Below are 16,079 nucleotides of genomic sequence, written 5' to 3' on the forward strand. Positions count from 1 at the left end.
TATGGGCATTGAAGGGTACTTGTATCAGGAAAAATGTAGCCTCTATTAGCTGTTGGAGCAGCATCTTTCTGACATGCCTGGCTCCTCAGCTCCGGCACTCTGCCACTGTGCTGTGCTGTCCCACGGCCTGGCACCGCAGCTTCCACAGCACAGCACTCCCTGTCTCTGGAGCTAAAATGAATTTAAGGGTAAGCTGTGCTGTGAGATTTATCTGCTGTCCCGTGGGATAGTTTTCCTGCTGTCCACTAAAGCCTCCATCCATTTTTGCATTTTGGACTCGCCAGTTGTATTTCCAGTGCTCCCCCCACCCCAGCATTGCTCCTCGGGTGAGTTTCACCAGGCACGACTGTGAAATAATTTTGAACATCTGGCTCCAGGGGAGCTGGTACAGGTGAGCTGTACCTGTATAACAGCAGCAACCCACTGGAGCAATGCCCTCCTCCTGTCAGAGATGCCTACAGAGCCCCAGAGCCTCATGTTAGCGCTGCGGGGGACAGGGAGAGAGCAGCAAAGCAGAATGAAACGTGGGCAGTGCTGCAGAGCCTGCCTGGTCCCCACGGCTCCGCACAGCCCCCGAAGGGCCGGGCTGACTCCAGGCTTGCCCTGCTCCTCCCACAGCCCCCCAGCCTGCAGCACAGCCTGCCAGCACCGCCGGACTTGTGACAGGCTCCCACCACACACGGCCAAGTGCAGCATCGATTTAGAGAGCAGCTAACGCCCGAGCCCAAGTCTGAGGAGAAGCCTCCCCTGCACACCCGCTGCTCCGGCCACAGCCATCTGCTCTGCTGCTTGTCACCGAGGGCTGGCCATTTCCCTGCACCCTGGCTCCATCTCGCTCCACGTTTGTCTGGGAAAGACTGTCTAAATGATGCTAAATGCTTAGGACAAGAGGGACATGAGATTATAATGAACTGCATCTTAGCACCTTGTCATGGACAAATTCTCCCACAGTTCTTAGCAAAGATGGGGAGAAGGATGAGTGCTGCCCATCCAGTGCCAGGATTCGATCCAGCCCATGGATAATGAAGGGGTTCACACCTTAAGAGTGTGTCAGCCATAGGAAAGAAGGGCAGATCTGAGCGTATTTGGGCTGTATCCATTGTCTGTGCTGCTGCAGCACACAAAGATACCTTCCTCTTCAGTACAGCCTAAATGTATTTTTTTCCAATACCCTGACCTAAAGGATGCAGAGTCCAGCCCACGTGTGAATAGGGCTGTCAGGCAACAATGTCCTACACCACTAAACTGCCTGTGTTTATCTGCGTAGGGTTTTTTTAATTGTATGTGTTAAACGTCCAGCATCTTTGGGACGTTCATCTGGGAAAAAGAAATGTGAACAGTCTCTGTGCCAGACATCCGTCCGCACTGCTGTTCCTATTCCCAGTGCATTCTTTGAGAAGACCACCATCTGCTCTGACCACCACCTAAGGCAGATGCCCCCTTCTCAGTGCACAGTCCCTGCTCTCAAGCCACCCAAATCTGATTAGGCCTGTTCTGATGAGAGGCCTGGAGGAGGGCAAGGGAAAGTTACTCAGGAGAGAAAATAATAACCACATGTTAATTAATTTTTCACTACGGATGCACAGAAAACACACAAACCAGCTCAGGGTGCACAAGCCAAAAGGAACAGCTCAACTAGCTAGCTGGGAGGGGGCAGGTTGTGATTATTTTGGGGGTTTGGGATTGTCATTATTATTATTTTCCAGAGGAGGAGTGGCCCCAGCCCTGTCAGGGAAAGGAAATCTTATCCCCACTGCTGCCCTCTACACGCTCTTTACCACCTCTTTTCCAGCTTTCCCTCCTGGTCCCTTGGATTTCCTGTGGCGTCCTGCAGTGAGAGCAGAGCGAGATGCACCCTCTGGCACCCCCCTCAGCGCACCCGGGGTGGGGCTCTGCCTGTCCCTGCAGCAGGGGACATCCCCAGAACGGTGCTGGCCCGGCAGATGCGCTTGGGGAAGGGCGAGCGCACAGGACGAGCAGGATCAGATTGCTGAGGAGCACAGCCAGGGGAAAGCAACCAAAACACCACTCCAGAAGTATTTGGGAAAAGCAGCTGAACAGACATTAAACCAGAACCCAGACGTTACTGTCCAGCAAAAGGCTCATATCAGCTTCATGAATTATCTGACTGTGTGCCTGAGAGCAAGGAAATGTTCAAACACCCCAAACCCAGCCCAAACCACCAAGGATGCGGAGAGCACTGAATTACAAGGAGCTGAAGAAAATCCCTGACAAGTTATCTCTAAATTTGAGAGCCACTTCAGGCAAAACCAAACTCTCAACTGCACTCATCTGAAATGGTCCATGGGATTCCTGGCCGAGGGGGGCCAGGGAGGCAGGGACCAAAGGAGCAGGAGGCAGCAACTTCTACAGACCTCACTCTGGAAGGTTTTGGGGACTGTGATGATTGGTCTCCCTTTGCAGTGGCTCTGCAAAGCGCTCCCAGTCCTAACATCTGGCTGGCATCTAGGCACTGGGAAATAAGCTATATTGCCCTCTGGAAAATTCGGTTGTCCCCTAGGGTATATCTGCCTGTGTGCGCTGGTTTAGGGGAGTCAGGGTGTAACGCCTGTCTGTAGCCTGCAGGGACTCTGCCAGGGAAGATGCGGGGGCCTAGGCATGCTCCTCGCTGAAACTTCATCTGAGCAGAGGCCCTTTGGGAATATGCGGGCTTGTGCCGGCCTGGTTGAGCCGCTGACCCTCGGGACTCCCTCCCGGACAAAGGGGAGGGGGCATCTAGCGAGCAGCGGGGTCGAGGGAGTCTGGCTCGGCCTCTCTGGGGTACCATGACTCTGCAGCATTTGGAAGATCTGGGATAGAGTCACTGACTGCATGGAGAGGACCCGGGAGGGAGTGCAGGATCTTTGGAAGGGGGTACAGCTCCTAATCCGCCCTCCCTCAGGGGCTCCTGGCACAGGGGGAGTGATAGAGGAGGGCTGCTAAGAGGTCTTAAAAAAAAAAAAATTGCAAAGAATTTTTTTGGGGCATTGCATGGGGGAGGGGGGCTGAGAGGGGAGAAAGAAAGGAGCCTCAGAGCACCACGAAGGGAGAGGGAGAAATAATGACCCTTCCCCCTCCCCCCAATAATCAGGCGGACCAGATGGGAGGTAAATAGTGCGTTTAGAAGCATTTGCCACAGATGGGCTGCCCTCAATGGAAGCATCCTCCAGCCACATCAATGCTGGAGTCTGTGTGCACAGAAAACACTGCACCCTTCAGAGCAGCAGCAGCGGCAGCAGCAGCAGCAGCGGGAGAGGCGGGGAGGGACAGGGGGAAAAAAATCCCTGCCAGAGCCCTCCGGTGCCTGCGGTCCCGGCGGGGCGGAGAGGGGCGCGGGGGATGGCGGGGGGCGCGGGGCCGGGACCGGGGCAGCCCCGCCGGGCGCTCCCTGCGCGGGGCCGGGGCCGCCAAAGTTGCGCGTTTCCCCCCGCGCCGGGGAGCGGGACACGCTCGGGACGGGAACAATGGGGCGGCGGGGCAGCCCCGGGCGGCGGCGGGAGGAGGGAGGGAGGCGGCGGCCGGTGCCCCGCTCCCCGGCCCGGCCGGGCGCCGAACAATGAGGCTCCGGCGGGGGAGTTCCCGGGACAGCGGCCCGCGAGCGGGCGGGGGAGCTGCCCTAATCCGGGCTCTGCCGCTGCCCGCACACCCCGGGGCACCGGCTGCGGCGGCCGCGCCGGGCGGGCAGCGCCGCGGGACGCCGGGGCCGGGCTCAGCGCGGCGGCCGGGCTGGCCCCCGCTCCGCTCGGCTCGGCGAGACTCGCCCCGCTCCGCTCCGCTCCTCTCCGCTCCGCTCGGCGCGGCAGCGGGGCGGGCAGGGCGCGGCGGCGGCGCGGGGGGGGGGGTGCCGGCGCCCCTCCCCGCCGCCCGCTGCCCTTGACTGCAGCCCTGTCCCCGGCCGTGGGGCGGATGGGAAATGCCGGGCGAACGTGATCGGACAGGGCGGGGGGCGGCGGGGCCCGCACCGGGCGGCGGCGCGGCCCCCCGCGGGGGCAGGTGCACGGCGGCGGGCGCGGGGCACCGCCGCCCCCCACCTCCCCCGCGCCGGCAGCGCCCGAGGAAGGCGGCAGCGCCGGATGGGACGGGGACGGGGATGGGGACCGGGGGGCAGCGGAAGGTGCGAGGCTCCGGCGGGCGCCTCTCCCCATCCGCATCCCGGGCGGGTCGGGGCGGCGGGGGCGCGGCGGCTGCCCCGGGAGCGGCGGGGGCTGCGGGAGCGGCCGGGCCCCGCGTCGCGCCCCGCATGGGGCATGCGCGCTCCCGGCGGCCGGCGGGGCTGGGCCGCCCGGTGCTGACGGGACAGGGCCGGCGCGGCGGTGGAGGGGACCGGGGCCCCGGGGGTGCCCGCCCCCACCCCGGGCAATTCCCCCCCCCGCCCGCACCCCCGGGGAGGACAAACAGACACGGACAGGCAGGCAGACAGACAGACACAGAGCCCCCGGGGCATGGAGCGCACTAACCGTTCCCGTTTTCACCGGCACATATACCACCACTTGACCCATCTTCGTCGCCTCCCTGGTGCCGTTTCCCAGGCGGAAGCCCTTGGACCGGACCCAGAACTGGAACTTGCCTTTCTCCCCCCCGCCGGAGCCGCCGCCGGAGCCGGTTCCCCCCTGCAGCACCTCGGCGATGCGCTGGTACTTGCTCCGGGTCACCGTCTTGGTTTTGGCCGAGTCCCCGTAGGTGCGCAGGCACCAGTCCCGGAACTGCCGCCCCAGCTCGCTGTCCCCGGGGCGGCTCCCCCGCAGCAGTAACGGCGGCTTCGGCATCGCCCGACCGGCGGCGGCGGCGGTAACGGCGGCGGTAGCAGCAGCAGCGGCGGCGCCCGGCCCCGCGCCCTGTCCCGGAGCGGGCGGAGGGGCAGCGGCGCTCCCGGGACGGGCTGCGGGGGCGACGGGCGGGATGGAGCGGGGAGCAAGAGGCGCAGGAGGGGTGGCGGCCGCTGTAACGGGGAGGAGGGGGGGAGCACCGGGGCTCGGACAGCGACCGGAGGGAGGTACCGGCGGCGCCAGCAGCAGCAGCAGCCGCTCCTGTCACAGGATCACAGGCGGCTCCGGCTCGTCCCCCTCCCTCCCTCCCTCCGCCCGCCCGCCCGCCCGCCCGTCCCTGCCTCCTCCGCCCCCCTCCGGCCGCCTCCTCCTCTCAGCGGGATCCCACCTGTTAGAGCGGCCTCGCCGCCACCGACGGGTCGTTCCCCCCCCACTTCAACCCCCGGTCCCGGGGCAGCTGCTCCCCCCCGCCCCGGCTCCGGTGGGATGCGCTCCCCTGCCTGGGCCGCCTCTTCCCCCCCCCGCTTCCCCGCTCCCCGGCCATACGGCCCCGTACGGCCGGGGAGCGGGATAGCGGAGCGGGGGGGCGAGCGGCCGGGGCGGGCTAGGGGGTGTCGGTGGGCGCGGGTCCCGGTGCCGGTCCCAGACAAAGGGCCGGCGGGGCGCGGGCGCACGTGTGCGGCGGGACGGGCCGGCGGGGGCGGAGGCGGGCACCTGCCGAGCCGCCGCAGAGCCGGGGAGGAGCCGCGGGGGCAGCGGGAGCGGCGGTGGGAAGGTGAAGGGGGGGTCCGCCACCCTCCGCGAGGACCGGGATCGCCCCGCAGCGCCCTCGGTTGACCGGAGCGGCTGCGGCTTGTCCCGCCGGACCGGCAGAGCCGCACCCCGCCCCAAGCCCGGCCCCGGGGCAGCCGCGGTCCTGCCGGCCCCTGGAGCGGGAGACAAAGGCCGGACCCCGGCCCCGGTGCCTCGCTCCGCTCCCCCGCCCTCCGCATCCGCCGCGCGCCCCGCAGCCGCGGCTGTCCCGCGGCGGGACCGAGCGCCGCCGCTGCGGGGCGAGCGGGGGGGGTCGGCACACGGTCCCAGTGCTCCGGCCCCGAGGGGGCGGAGGCGAGGGCGGCCACGGCGGGCCCCGGGGGGGTGAGATGGGGCGGCCCGTCCCGGCCGGCGGCTGCGGCTCGGGCTCTGCCCGGCGCTCACACGCATGTGCCGAGATGCTGGCGGTGCCACACGTGTGCTCGCGGTCTGTCCAGCGGTGTCACATGTGTGCTCCATGCCCACCTGGCAGCGCCACGCGTGTGCTCCTGCTCTGCCCATCAATGGCACACATATGCTGCCGGTCTGTTCATTGGTCCCATGCACGTGCTGTTTGTCCATCAGTGCCATACGTGTGCTCCTGGTCTGTCCATCAGTGCCACATGCATGTTCCATGCCCACTCAGCAGTGTCACGTGTGTGCTCTTCTTCTGTCTGTTGGTGTCATATGTGTTCCCTGTCTGTCCATCAATGCCACATATGTGCTCCTGGTCTGTCCATTAGTGCCACGTCTGTGCTTCATGCTCACCCAACGGTGCCATGTTTCTGCTTCTGGTCTGTCTGTTGGTGCCACCACACCAGTTCCTTGTCTGTCCATCACTGCCACACATGTGGTCCCAGTCTGTCCTTGAGTGCCACACGTGTGTTCCATCTGTCCATCTGTCCCATACCTGTGCTCCCTGTCCATCAGTGACCTGCATGCTCCCAGTCTGTCCATCACTGCCATACCTGTTTTCTGTCTGTCCATCAATGCCATCCATACATGTGGTCCCACATGTCTGCCCATTGGTGCCACCTCTGTGCTCCATGCCCACCTGGCAGTGCCACACCCTGGCTCCATCCCAAGTTGGGGGCACAGTAGGGGTCCATGTTAGGGCTGCCTGCATGGTCAGCAGTTGTATGGCTGGCATGAGGATGTAGGAGCAGGAGCAGGGAGACTGTTGGAACCTGGAAGAGGAATTTGATGTGTCAGGGGGTTCTCTGAGGCCAGTGCTGGAGGTGCTGGGTGTGGCATCAGAGCAGCCAGGGCACAGCCAGCAGCAGTGCCACGTGCCAAGGCTGGAGACAGGGGAAGGTGAGGGCACTTGATGTCTGAAGGGCAATTTTCTTCCCTGTCCCTTGCCCTGTGCCAGTCACATGGTGCCCATCCAAAAGATCTTGAGGTGAGAATGAAATGCTGCAGGAGCTGAGCCATGGGTTGGCCATGCCAGAGGGGGTATGGTGAAACCAGGGGGTGGCCATGACTCTGGAGCATTGGCATTGCTTGTTGCAATGTGCCAGAGCAGATCCTGTTGACTGTCCCTATCCCACTGAATATGTGGACAACTCTCAAAAAACTCTCAGTGCCACCATCCAGTTTGCTCTGGGCCCAACTTGATGCCATTGGAGAGGGACTTGGGCAGCCCAGAGGGTCTTCCCTGTTGTGGATTTTCACCCCCAGGCACATTGTGCAGGATGCCTACAGGAACTCACTGGTGTGCTCCAGTATTTCTGATGACCACTACAAACAGGATGGACATCCTCCGGAGCCTCAGCCAGCCATGGAAGTGTGGCTTTTTCCAGAGATGGCTGTGAGGAGCAGTGAGTGGATGGAAATGGAAGAGAAGAAAAGGATGTTCTGCAGAATTTGTGTTCAGTGGACAACTTCCTCGCAATGAACCTGTGGATAAAGTCAGACTGAGCTCTCAGCCTGCTCCAGCCCCTGGGCATACACTTGTCCCAAACAAAGCAGTGACTGGCTGAGCTGTTGTTCAGAGCTGGCTGGCACAGGAGGATCTATGGGGGATGCCATGAGAACTTGAATCAGCATTGTGAGAGATGTGGGGACCTTGGATGGTCAGGAGAGCCGGGGTAAATCCCATTTCTGGAGTCCAGCCACTTTGGAGGAAATGTTGAGCAAGGAAGGGAGTAAAAGAACATTTTGCTTCTGCTGAAGAGTTGGTCCACCTAGAAGTGATGCTGCATTTGTCACCATGATCAGACTTTCTCACTGAGGTCACCACTGAATTTCCCACCTTGCAGTTGAGCTGCTGAGGTGCAAAGGGAATGTCCTCTTGCAGCACCACAGGGGCAGAAGTCTCCTCCTACCTCGGCCCAACCTTTGGAAGGTTTGGGGTCCGCTCACAAAGCAGTGCAGAGGGTCCCTCTCTGGTGAGCACGGACATGAGTTTCCCCAGTTTGTGGATGCGAGGCCAGTCCCACCAAGAACTGATGTCCTCTGAGTGAGGATTCAGGGCAGACCATTCACACCTGGCCTGAAGGATCAGATCAGTGGTTTAGATCAAATCCAGCATGGATTCAAGGAGGGTTTAACTTGCACTGCATGAGCAGTCTCATGACACTCCAGATTAGAATGCATGATGTTGAGGCACTCTTGTCCTTAAAGGTAGGGGAAGAAGAAAGTGGAATTGTTTGGTGGCACTGGACCTTCAGCTGTTGGTTCAGGCTGGCAGGTACTGGGTGTGTTCAGCACAGAGTCTCTGCTGATGGCTTTTTTACAGACAAATGTGGTGACTCCAGGTCCATTGCTATTTATACTGCATTAAAAAAAAGTTGGATTTGGGTTTTATCTGAGCACTCTGCTGCTCTTTCTTCTTTTAGGTGCCTTTCTAATTTCTTACAAGTCGTGTTTTGTTCTAAAGAAATTTTTGGTCTTCTGACAAAAATACTCAGCTGGACCAGGGATTGGACATGCACAAGGTAAAGCAGTTGGCACTTACTGTGGTCTGAACAACATACAAGATGGGAAGAAATCCTGCCATGCTGCCAGAGACATCCCATCAAATACTCCAGTGATCATAGAAACATGGAATGGTTTGGGTTGGAAGGGACCTTAAAGACCATCTTGTACCAACACCCTGCCCTGGGCAGGGGCACTTTCCACTGGACCAGGTTGCTCCAAGCCCTGTCCAGCCTGGCCTTGGACACCTGATCTTGTTGGTGAGCATCTGGACTCGTACTCGAGTAAAGCCAAAACTGGAACTATTTACTGGCTGCCCCTGAGAGCTGCTGGGTGGGATCAGAGCCAGGCAGAGGGTGGGCATGCCAGCACCCAACCCATCCTCAGACATTGTTAAATGCCAAGCCACACAAAGGGAACTCAGGTGTTAATAACCATCCATTCTGCTGGCATCCAGGAGTGCTTCCTTGGGGAGGGACAGAGAATATTGAGATACTTATGGCATCACCACAGGTGATGTTTGGCTCTGGTAACTCTACATTCATAGCTGGACAGCCAGTGGTACCTGGGTGTCTCAACTGTCTCTACAGTCAGTGTGAGACCATGGGCACCCACAGAAACCATTCATCCCCATCCTCTGAACACTCCCTGTGGGGTGAGATGAACTGCTCACTGGAACTGCCTTATTCTTCCTATCAAACACAAAGGGAGATGTCTCCGTCTGCATCTGAGATGTTCACCTGCCCAAGGCTGGGTGGGAGATCTGTGATCCACCAGCTGGGTAGCTGTGATCCACCAGCAGGGTGGAAAAGGGAAATGATCCCAAGTTGTCTTGGGAGAGTTGTTTCAAGGGAGGCACAGAAAAGTATGAGGGCTCTGGCAACACTTTGGACAGCCACCTGGTTCTGGTGAGGCACACTGGGAGAATTTAGTCTGAAACTAGTGCAGGGAGAGTTTGCTGGATTGTTCAGGAGAGAGGAGAGTGTCTTACAGAGATGACTCAGCTTCCTGATCTCTGAGAAATGGATGCTGAGAGAAGACACATTTGTGGAAAACCAGAGATAGACACCAGGGAGGGACATGGGCTAAACCCTGGCACCACCTTAGGGCAAGATGAGTAAGAATGAACAGACCATGAACATCCCTGTGTCTGAAACAGGGAGATGCTGACCAAGCATTGGAGCCATCAGGGTCCACAGGAGTGACCTCAGAGCCTGGTGGCTGCAAAAAAGAGCTTGGTCAGGTTCTGGGTGACATGGCCCAGCATGGCTGCCTCTCACAGCGGGCACTGGGCACTGCCAGGGGTCCCATCGGGGTCTCTGTGCCCAAAGTGAGAAATCTGATTTAATTCTCTTGTAACTTTTGCTAACTCGGAGCCTAAACAATGAGCTTTCCCCAAGTAGAATTATTCTTGACTTTAATCAAAACCCAATTTAGATCCAGGTCAGATAATAAGTCAAAGCAGCTCAGGGAAGTCAGCAAGGAGCGTGGATTCCTTCTGGAGCCTCTTGGATTTCTGTCTGTATCACAGCACCAAACATCATTTGGTCAGACCTTCTGCTTGGGAGAGGCCTGGGACTAAGAGAAACAGAGCAGCCAAAGTCGCAGATTGAGAGGGGATTTATGGAAATAATAGACAATTTTCCCACCTTCTTATTCAGTCTCCAGCGTGCCTTCAGCAGGCTGGGAATCCAACCACGTGGCCACTGGATTGATGTGCTCAGGGGAAGAGCCACAGAAGGAGTGGGGTAGCCTGGCGCCGTGGGGAAGAACTGAAATACCCAGCAGCTGCCAGAGCTGTGTGGGAGCCTGGGCAGGAACAGCCAGGGAGCTGCAGAGCAGGGCTGAGCTCCATTCCCAGAGCTGCGTGGGGAAGGCTGATGGCACCTGCCCACATCCTCTGTGACTGCACATGATGCCACGTCTCCCTCGGTTTCAAGACCAGCAAATTCACCCTTCCCTGCTTTTTCTCTTCAGGAGAAAGAAGGGGAGAAAAAAAAAACCCAACCAGGAGACCACAGATTTGCAGGCTGGGCTGTGCTAAGGCGGCACAAGCTGTCAGCAGGCACTGGGAGCAGCCAGGAGGAGCCAGGAGGAGCTGGGGTGCCCTCAGCAAGCTGGAGATCTCATTGTCTGCATGACAGAGGACAAGAGGGAAGGAATTTGAACCAAAAATAATCTTACAGTTTAAGAAGTAAGAGTGTTCCTGTGACCTCTCACAGCTGTGTTGGGTTAACAGTTGGACTCGATGATCTTAGAGGTCTTTTCTGTCCTTTGCAGCTCTGTGGTTCCTTGATTCTCTGATTCTGTGCTGGAGGTTCTGTCTTCCTCCACCAGCCCAGAGCAGGGTCCTGTCCATTTTTCCAGGTGTGATCTGTTGTTCCAGGCACATCTGCTCAGGCTGTCCTACCCAGCCCCTTCTCCCTCCTTTGAAATCCTCACCATGGGTGCACTCCAGCAGCATCTGCAGCTGCAAACACCTGGATGGGGCTTTCCAATGAGCCCGCTCTGAAATCAGGGCATTGCTCTGCTTTCTGAAGAATCCCTGCTGCTTCTGCAGGACCCCTGGGCACAGCTGGCACAGGAGGGGAAAGCTGGGGTGGGCAGCTCTGATCCTTCCAGAGGACCCACCCATGGGGGCCTGGCCTTTACCTTACAACATTTAAATGCCAATGCTGGAAGGAATTCCTGGCAGGTGGAGAAGACACCTTGTGCCTGGGGAGTGCTGCCTGCTCAGCAGGCCCCAGGCAAAGCTGGGTTCACATTTTTGGTGTGTTGGGGGACACTGTGGTGATATTTCTGGGTGAGATTTAATGGACTCAGGCTGAACCCTGGGAACTGGCACAGCAGCAAGATAAAGAAATGCCAGCTATTCCTCAGTCTGGCTGCATCCCACCTCTGAATACTTCAAAGGCTTTGACCCAGCTGTTAACTCAGAAGTGGACAGTGGTCCATGTGGCTCATCCATCCCTCCTGCCTAGCTGGGTGCCCAGCAGGGTCTGGGCAGAGGGCACTGTGTGGCTGTTGATGGCAGAGCTGCTTGTGGCTGTCCCTGAGCAAGGTCCTGCTGCCATCCATCTCCCTCCAAAGGCTAGTTACCAGCAGAGAAGGAAAGCCTCACCTGCAGCATCACCCCCAGGAGATGATGACCTTCAGCCAGGTTGCTTCCATGTGGGACAGGAGACAGCAGAGCCCTCCCAGAGCCATTCCCCATCCCACGGGATGCTGCTGATTCTCATCCAACTTTCTGTGTCAGACAGCACTGGGGCAATTTCTCCTGGATTAATTTGGGGACTGTGTGATTGGGTTTTGCCTGATTTCCTCAGGGATGTCCCAAGTGTGGGATGATCCCAGGATAAAGTGGATTCTGTGCCATCCTAGGGCTGAACGGGTTAATTTTTGTGCTTCCCTCCCCAGCTCGCTGCGGACTCTGGCTGGGACAGAACATCTGTCTGTTGCTATGGCTGCAGTACACTTGAAGGGGATGACTGGATAATTATTGCAAACATCCATCCTGCCTGGTGTGCTCCCGGACCCTCCCTGCCCCAGCCAGGGCAGCGGCCGCTGCTCGGGCCCAACTTCCCTCGCAGGGACCCTGCCGAGGAACGGTGAGTTGGCATCACCTTTTCATTTGCATAATTAATGTGGCCGAGGCTGCAGGGCTCCTGGGAAATCCGACGCAGAGCAGCAGAGATGAAATGGCACGGAGGGCTCCAGCCTCCCCGAGGCTCGTTAGAGCTCGGCTCGTCGCTGACGCCCCACTTTGGAGCTACCGGGGAGTGGTTCTTCCATTGCCGCTCATTTACCACCTACTTGGAGCCGAACAGATTGCTCTGGGCTCATCCTGCCGTGCCTCCTCCAGGCACAGGATCCCACCTGGCTGCTGCTGCTGAGCAGGACCCTGCCAGCTCAGCACAAACCAGGCTGCAGACCCCCGGGATTGTCACACCATCAGGGGCCTGGGGAGCAGCAGGGTGCTGGGTCACAGCCTGGACCCCTGGTTCTCCCCTAGGTAGGCTGCTGCTGCTGCTGGCACTGTTGCATGTGTTCCCTGCCTGCACACCCTGCCTCTGTTCCCCTGCTTGTGCTCCCTGCCTGGGCTTCCTTCCTGCTCTCCCTGCCTGTGCTGTGCTGCCTGCAGCTCAGTGACTTGCTGGGTTCAGCTGTGCTCACCCTGCAGCAGCTGGGCACTGCCCTGTGTGCGTGGCTGTGGTGCCAGAGCTGGAGCCCCAGGCTCCAGCAGAGCCTGCTGCCCGTTGTTCCCTGGAGATCCAGGCAGGATCCCTGGCCTCTGGTGGAGCCCATTGCCACTCAGTACCTGGTGATCCCCCTGGGATCCCTGGCCTTGCCTTGCATGTGCTGGAACGTGGCATGGCCCAGCCCCACTTCTCCCAGTAACTCCTTCCCCCGCTCCTAGGAGCCAAAATACCCGTGTCCTCTTTGTTCCTGGGGTTGCTGCTGTTCTTTTGCCTGCTGGCATTTAACCCTGCCCGAGATCTCACACCAGGGGTGTTCAGAAATTCAGATCTGGCCTGTGGATTGTTCCTGTTTCAGCAAGTCCCACCTCTGAATTTACAGAGCAAAAGATAATGCAGAAGTTCCCCTTCTGAGCAGCCACTGCTGTTCTGTTTAACTGGGAACTTCAATGCAGCCATTGTACTTTTTTTTTCTGTTTATCAACACGTGGTGGGTAAGAAGCCCAAGTGGAGCTGGGACCAGGATGAGGGCAGACCTCCACAGGCACTGGTCAGCAAACAGCACCACAGCTGGGACCCTCTGCCATGCTCACATTTCCTCTGCAGGGATCCGGGTAGGCTGTGCAGGACAAGGCTGCCTCTTGCTTTTCTCATTACCTGTAACATTGTCAATAAATAATACTATTTTCACACAGTGCTTTGGATCTGCAGAGCAGCTGTCAAGCACTCATTGGTGTGGAGCATTCCCAGAGGATCCATAGTTAAGGTAGAGAAGATGGAGCCAGGTCATGGGAGCATGGATAGGTAGGGATGGAGCCAGGTTGTGAGACACTCCATCAGGCAGTGCTGCCTCTTTAAAGTAGGAAGGAGGATGGCACAGAGATGGAGAGATCTGTGGGCTACTCCTGGGTCCTGTCTGATCCTTATCATCCCAACATTTTTGTGTATGATTCAACAAAGTCCTTTGCTTGCACAACTTACTTGATTCTCATCTCTGTGACTCAGGTGCAAATGATCTGCTCCCATTTGCAGTGAGAGAATTGAGCCCTGTGGCTACAAAACCTCAAACACAAAAGAGAACCTCACTTGTATTCAACCTGGAGGACAGAGCCAGGTGCTTCACTTTTGGAGGCCTTTGCAGAGGGAATGGGGTGAATGAGGGTGGCAGGTGGGTAAGTGCCACATGAGTTCTGTGACCTGGCTCCCAGGCACAGACAGGGCTGGCATCTGCTTGCCATACATGCAGAAGGTCTGTTAGAGTGTGAAGGGCTCCTGGAGTCCCCCTCTTCCCCCAGGAGCTCATCATATCCTGCCCCCAAGGAAGCTCTGGGATCTGCTCTCCCGAGTCAGGCCTTGGGCAGCAGGGCAGGCTGGGTTTTCAGAGGGAGGTGCTCTGCTCCACAGAGCAGGCTGCAGGGAATTGCAGGCTCTCAGCACCTCTGAGAGCCCTACCATAGGATGCCCAAATCTCCTGGGAGGTACCTCACTGCTGGGTGCCTGTGCTTGGAGGTGACTCGCCTGAAAACACACAGGGTATCCAGGAGCTGCAGGGCTGTGGGAGGATCCAGGCAGGATTGCTGTGACAGGCAGAAAGATGGTGCCACTTTCTTCTTGCAGTGGGGTATCTGTGGCAGCCTGGAGCGGGTGGGAGGCTTCTCCTCCAGCCCCTGTGGGAACAAGCTGTCTGTGGTCCCCACTGCCGTTGGTAATTCTGGGGGAGAGGTAGCAGTGTCCTGTGGCAGGGTGCAGGGCATTATCTCCTGACAGCAGTGTCAGTCCAGCAGTGACACCTGTGTCCCCTGGCCAGCCCTTAGAGGAAAAAGTGCTCCCAGGGACAGCTTTGGTTTCTGTGCTCCCCCAGGACTGCAGGCAAACCGTGGCTGAAATGCAGAGCTCTGCCTGGCAGCGGGGCAGTGGCTGCAGGGGGAAGGAGGAGGAGTGGGCACAGGGCTCCCCCAAGGACAGCCCTGCCTTGGAGCTGGCGATGGGGACTGGTGTGGGGATGGAGCCTTGCCACCTCCCCTACCTCCTGGGCTTGGCCCCATTTCCAACGTGTCTTGGCACCATATGGCGCTTGCTTTATTTGTTCTGCTGCGACTTGGGAAGGAGGGCAGTGTTTCATTGTCTGGCAGAGGAGGTGGGACGCAGGCACAGGAATATGCCCGTGTCCCGTGGGATCGCTGCCTGAGCCAGGCGCTCCACATCTCGTCCGAGCTGCAGGTCGGTGTCCTCATCCTTCCAAACAGAGGGGTTTCCCCGGAGAGTCGCTGCCGGAGATTCACCCACCCACGTGGCGTCGGAGCTGAAGCAGCAGCACCGCGTGTGCGGGCGCGTCCCGGTGCGGAGCACGACCGACCCGCCACGGGACGCTGCCTGTAGGAGGAAAACGTGGCAGCGCTGCTCCTGACTCATTGCACAGGCAGCAATCCTGCGACAGCGATGCCGGGCTTGCCCAGCACCAAAAAGTGACAGCATGCTCCACCCACCCCGGCTGCGGGAGCAGGAGCCTTCTCCGCATGCCCGCGGTCTGGAGGAGCCGCTATCCCGGGCACAGCTCCCCGTCCCGCTCCGTGACACGCCAAATCCCATCCCACTGCCTCGCCTGCCGGCCCCGCGCTCCCCCGGCTCTGCCTTTCCCTCCCCTCGCTTGCCCAGGGCTCGGCTCGCCCCACGGAGCTCTGGGATGGGGAGGAAGGGGAGAAAGGCTGCTCAGAGGCTGAGGCCCAGCCCTCCCAGATTTGCATATTTTTTACTGGCTCCCAAACAACACATTTCTCCGGGGAAGCGAATGCGTCGCCTGCGGTCCCCGAGGGTGCTGTGCGCTGGGACAGCAGCCGCTCTGCGTGGAGGGGCCGCGGTCCTGGCACCCACCGCGATCTGCTCCACACGCCCGCGCTCCTCTGCTGCCGCAGGAAAAGCCTTTTCCTTGGTGGTTTCAAAATTCACGGGCTTTAATGCTGCTGCCCTGGGACTCAGTCCGGTCCCCCTTGGCTCACAGGAGTCCCGGAGGCGGCCGGGCTGCAGCCGCCTGCGCAAATCTGCTCATTTCTATTTTGTCACTAGAATTTCCAGCATGTCCCTCCTCTCGTGTATAATTTAGTCGCATGAAAAGGAACCGCGCGAGGAGGAGAAGAGGATGGGGAAACTTGCAAAGTCAGCCATGGAGAGGGAATCTGTGTCAGGAAGCATCACAAAGGGAGCCGGGGGATTGGCTCCGGTCGCTTCCAGCGGCTGTGTGTGTGCCAGCCCCTCAGGAATCGCCCGGCGGCTCCTTCCCTCCCTGCGTCCCTCTCGCCTTCACTGCGCTGCGGCCGGGCTGGGACAGCCCATCGCGGTTGCCATGGCTGCGGTGTGCGGAGGGGGGGCTCGCCCGGGTGCCCCCGCCCGAGCATCCCGCGCCCTCCTC

General features: G+C 59.3%; 1 protein-coding gene across 1 annotated transcript in view; it reads right to left on the reverse strand.

The window, feature by feature from the left end:
• Positions 1-4,783, reverse strand: part of NOL4L (nucleolar protein 4 like) — a 63,388-nt gene extending 58,605 nt beyond the window's left edge. Inside the window, exon 1 of the mRNA XM_030963374.1 lies at positions 4,458-4,783. Within this exon, the coding sequence (XP_030819234.1) occupies positions 4,458-4,766 (309 nt within the window). The 5' untranslated portion in view covers positions 4,767-4,783. The remainder of the gene's footprint in view (positions 1-4,457) is intronic.
• Positions 4,784-16,079: the final 11,296 nt, after the last annotated feature.

This window comes from Camarhynchus parvulus, chromosome 20, assembly GCF_901933205.1.
Source record: "Camarhynchus parvulus chromosome 20, STF_HiC, whole genome shotgun sequence".
Classification (NCBI taxonomy): Eukaryota; Metazoa; Chordata; class Aves; order Passeriformes; family Thraupidae; genus Camarhynchus; species Camarhynchus parvulus.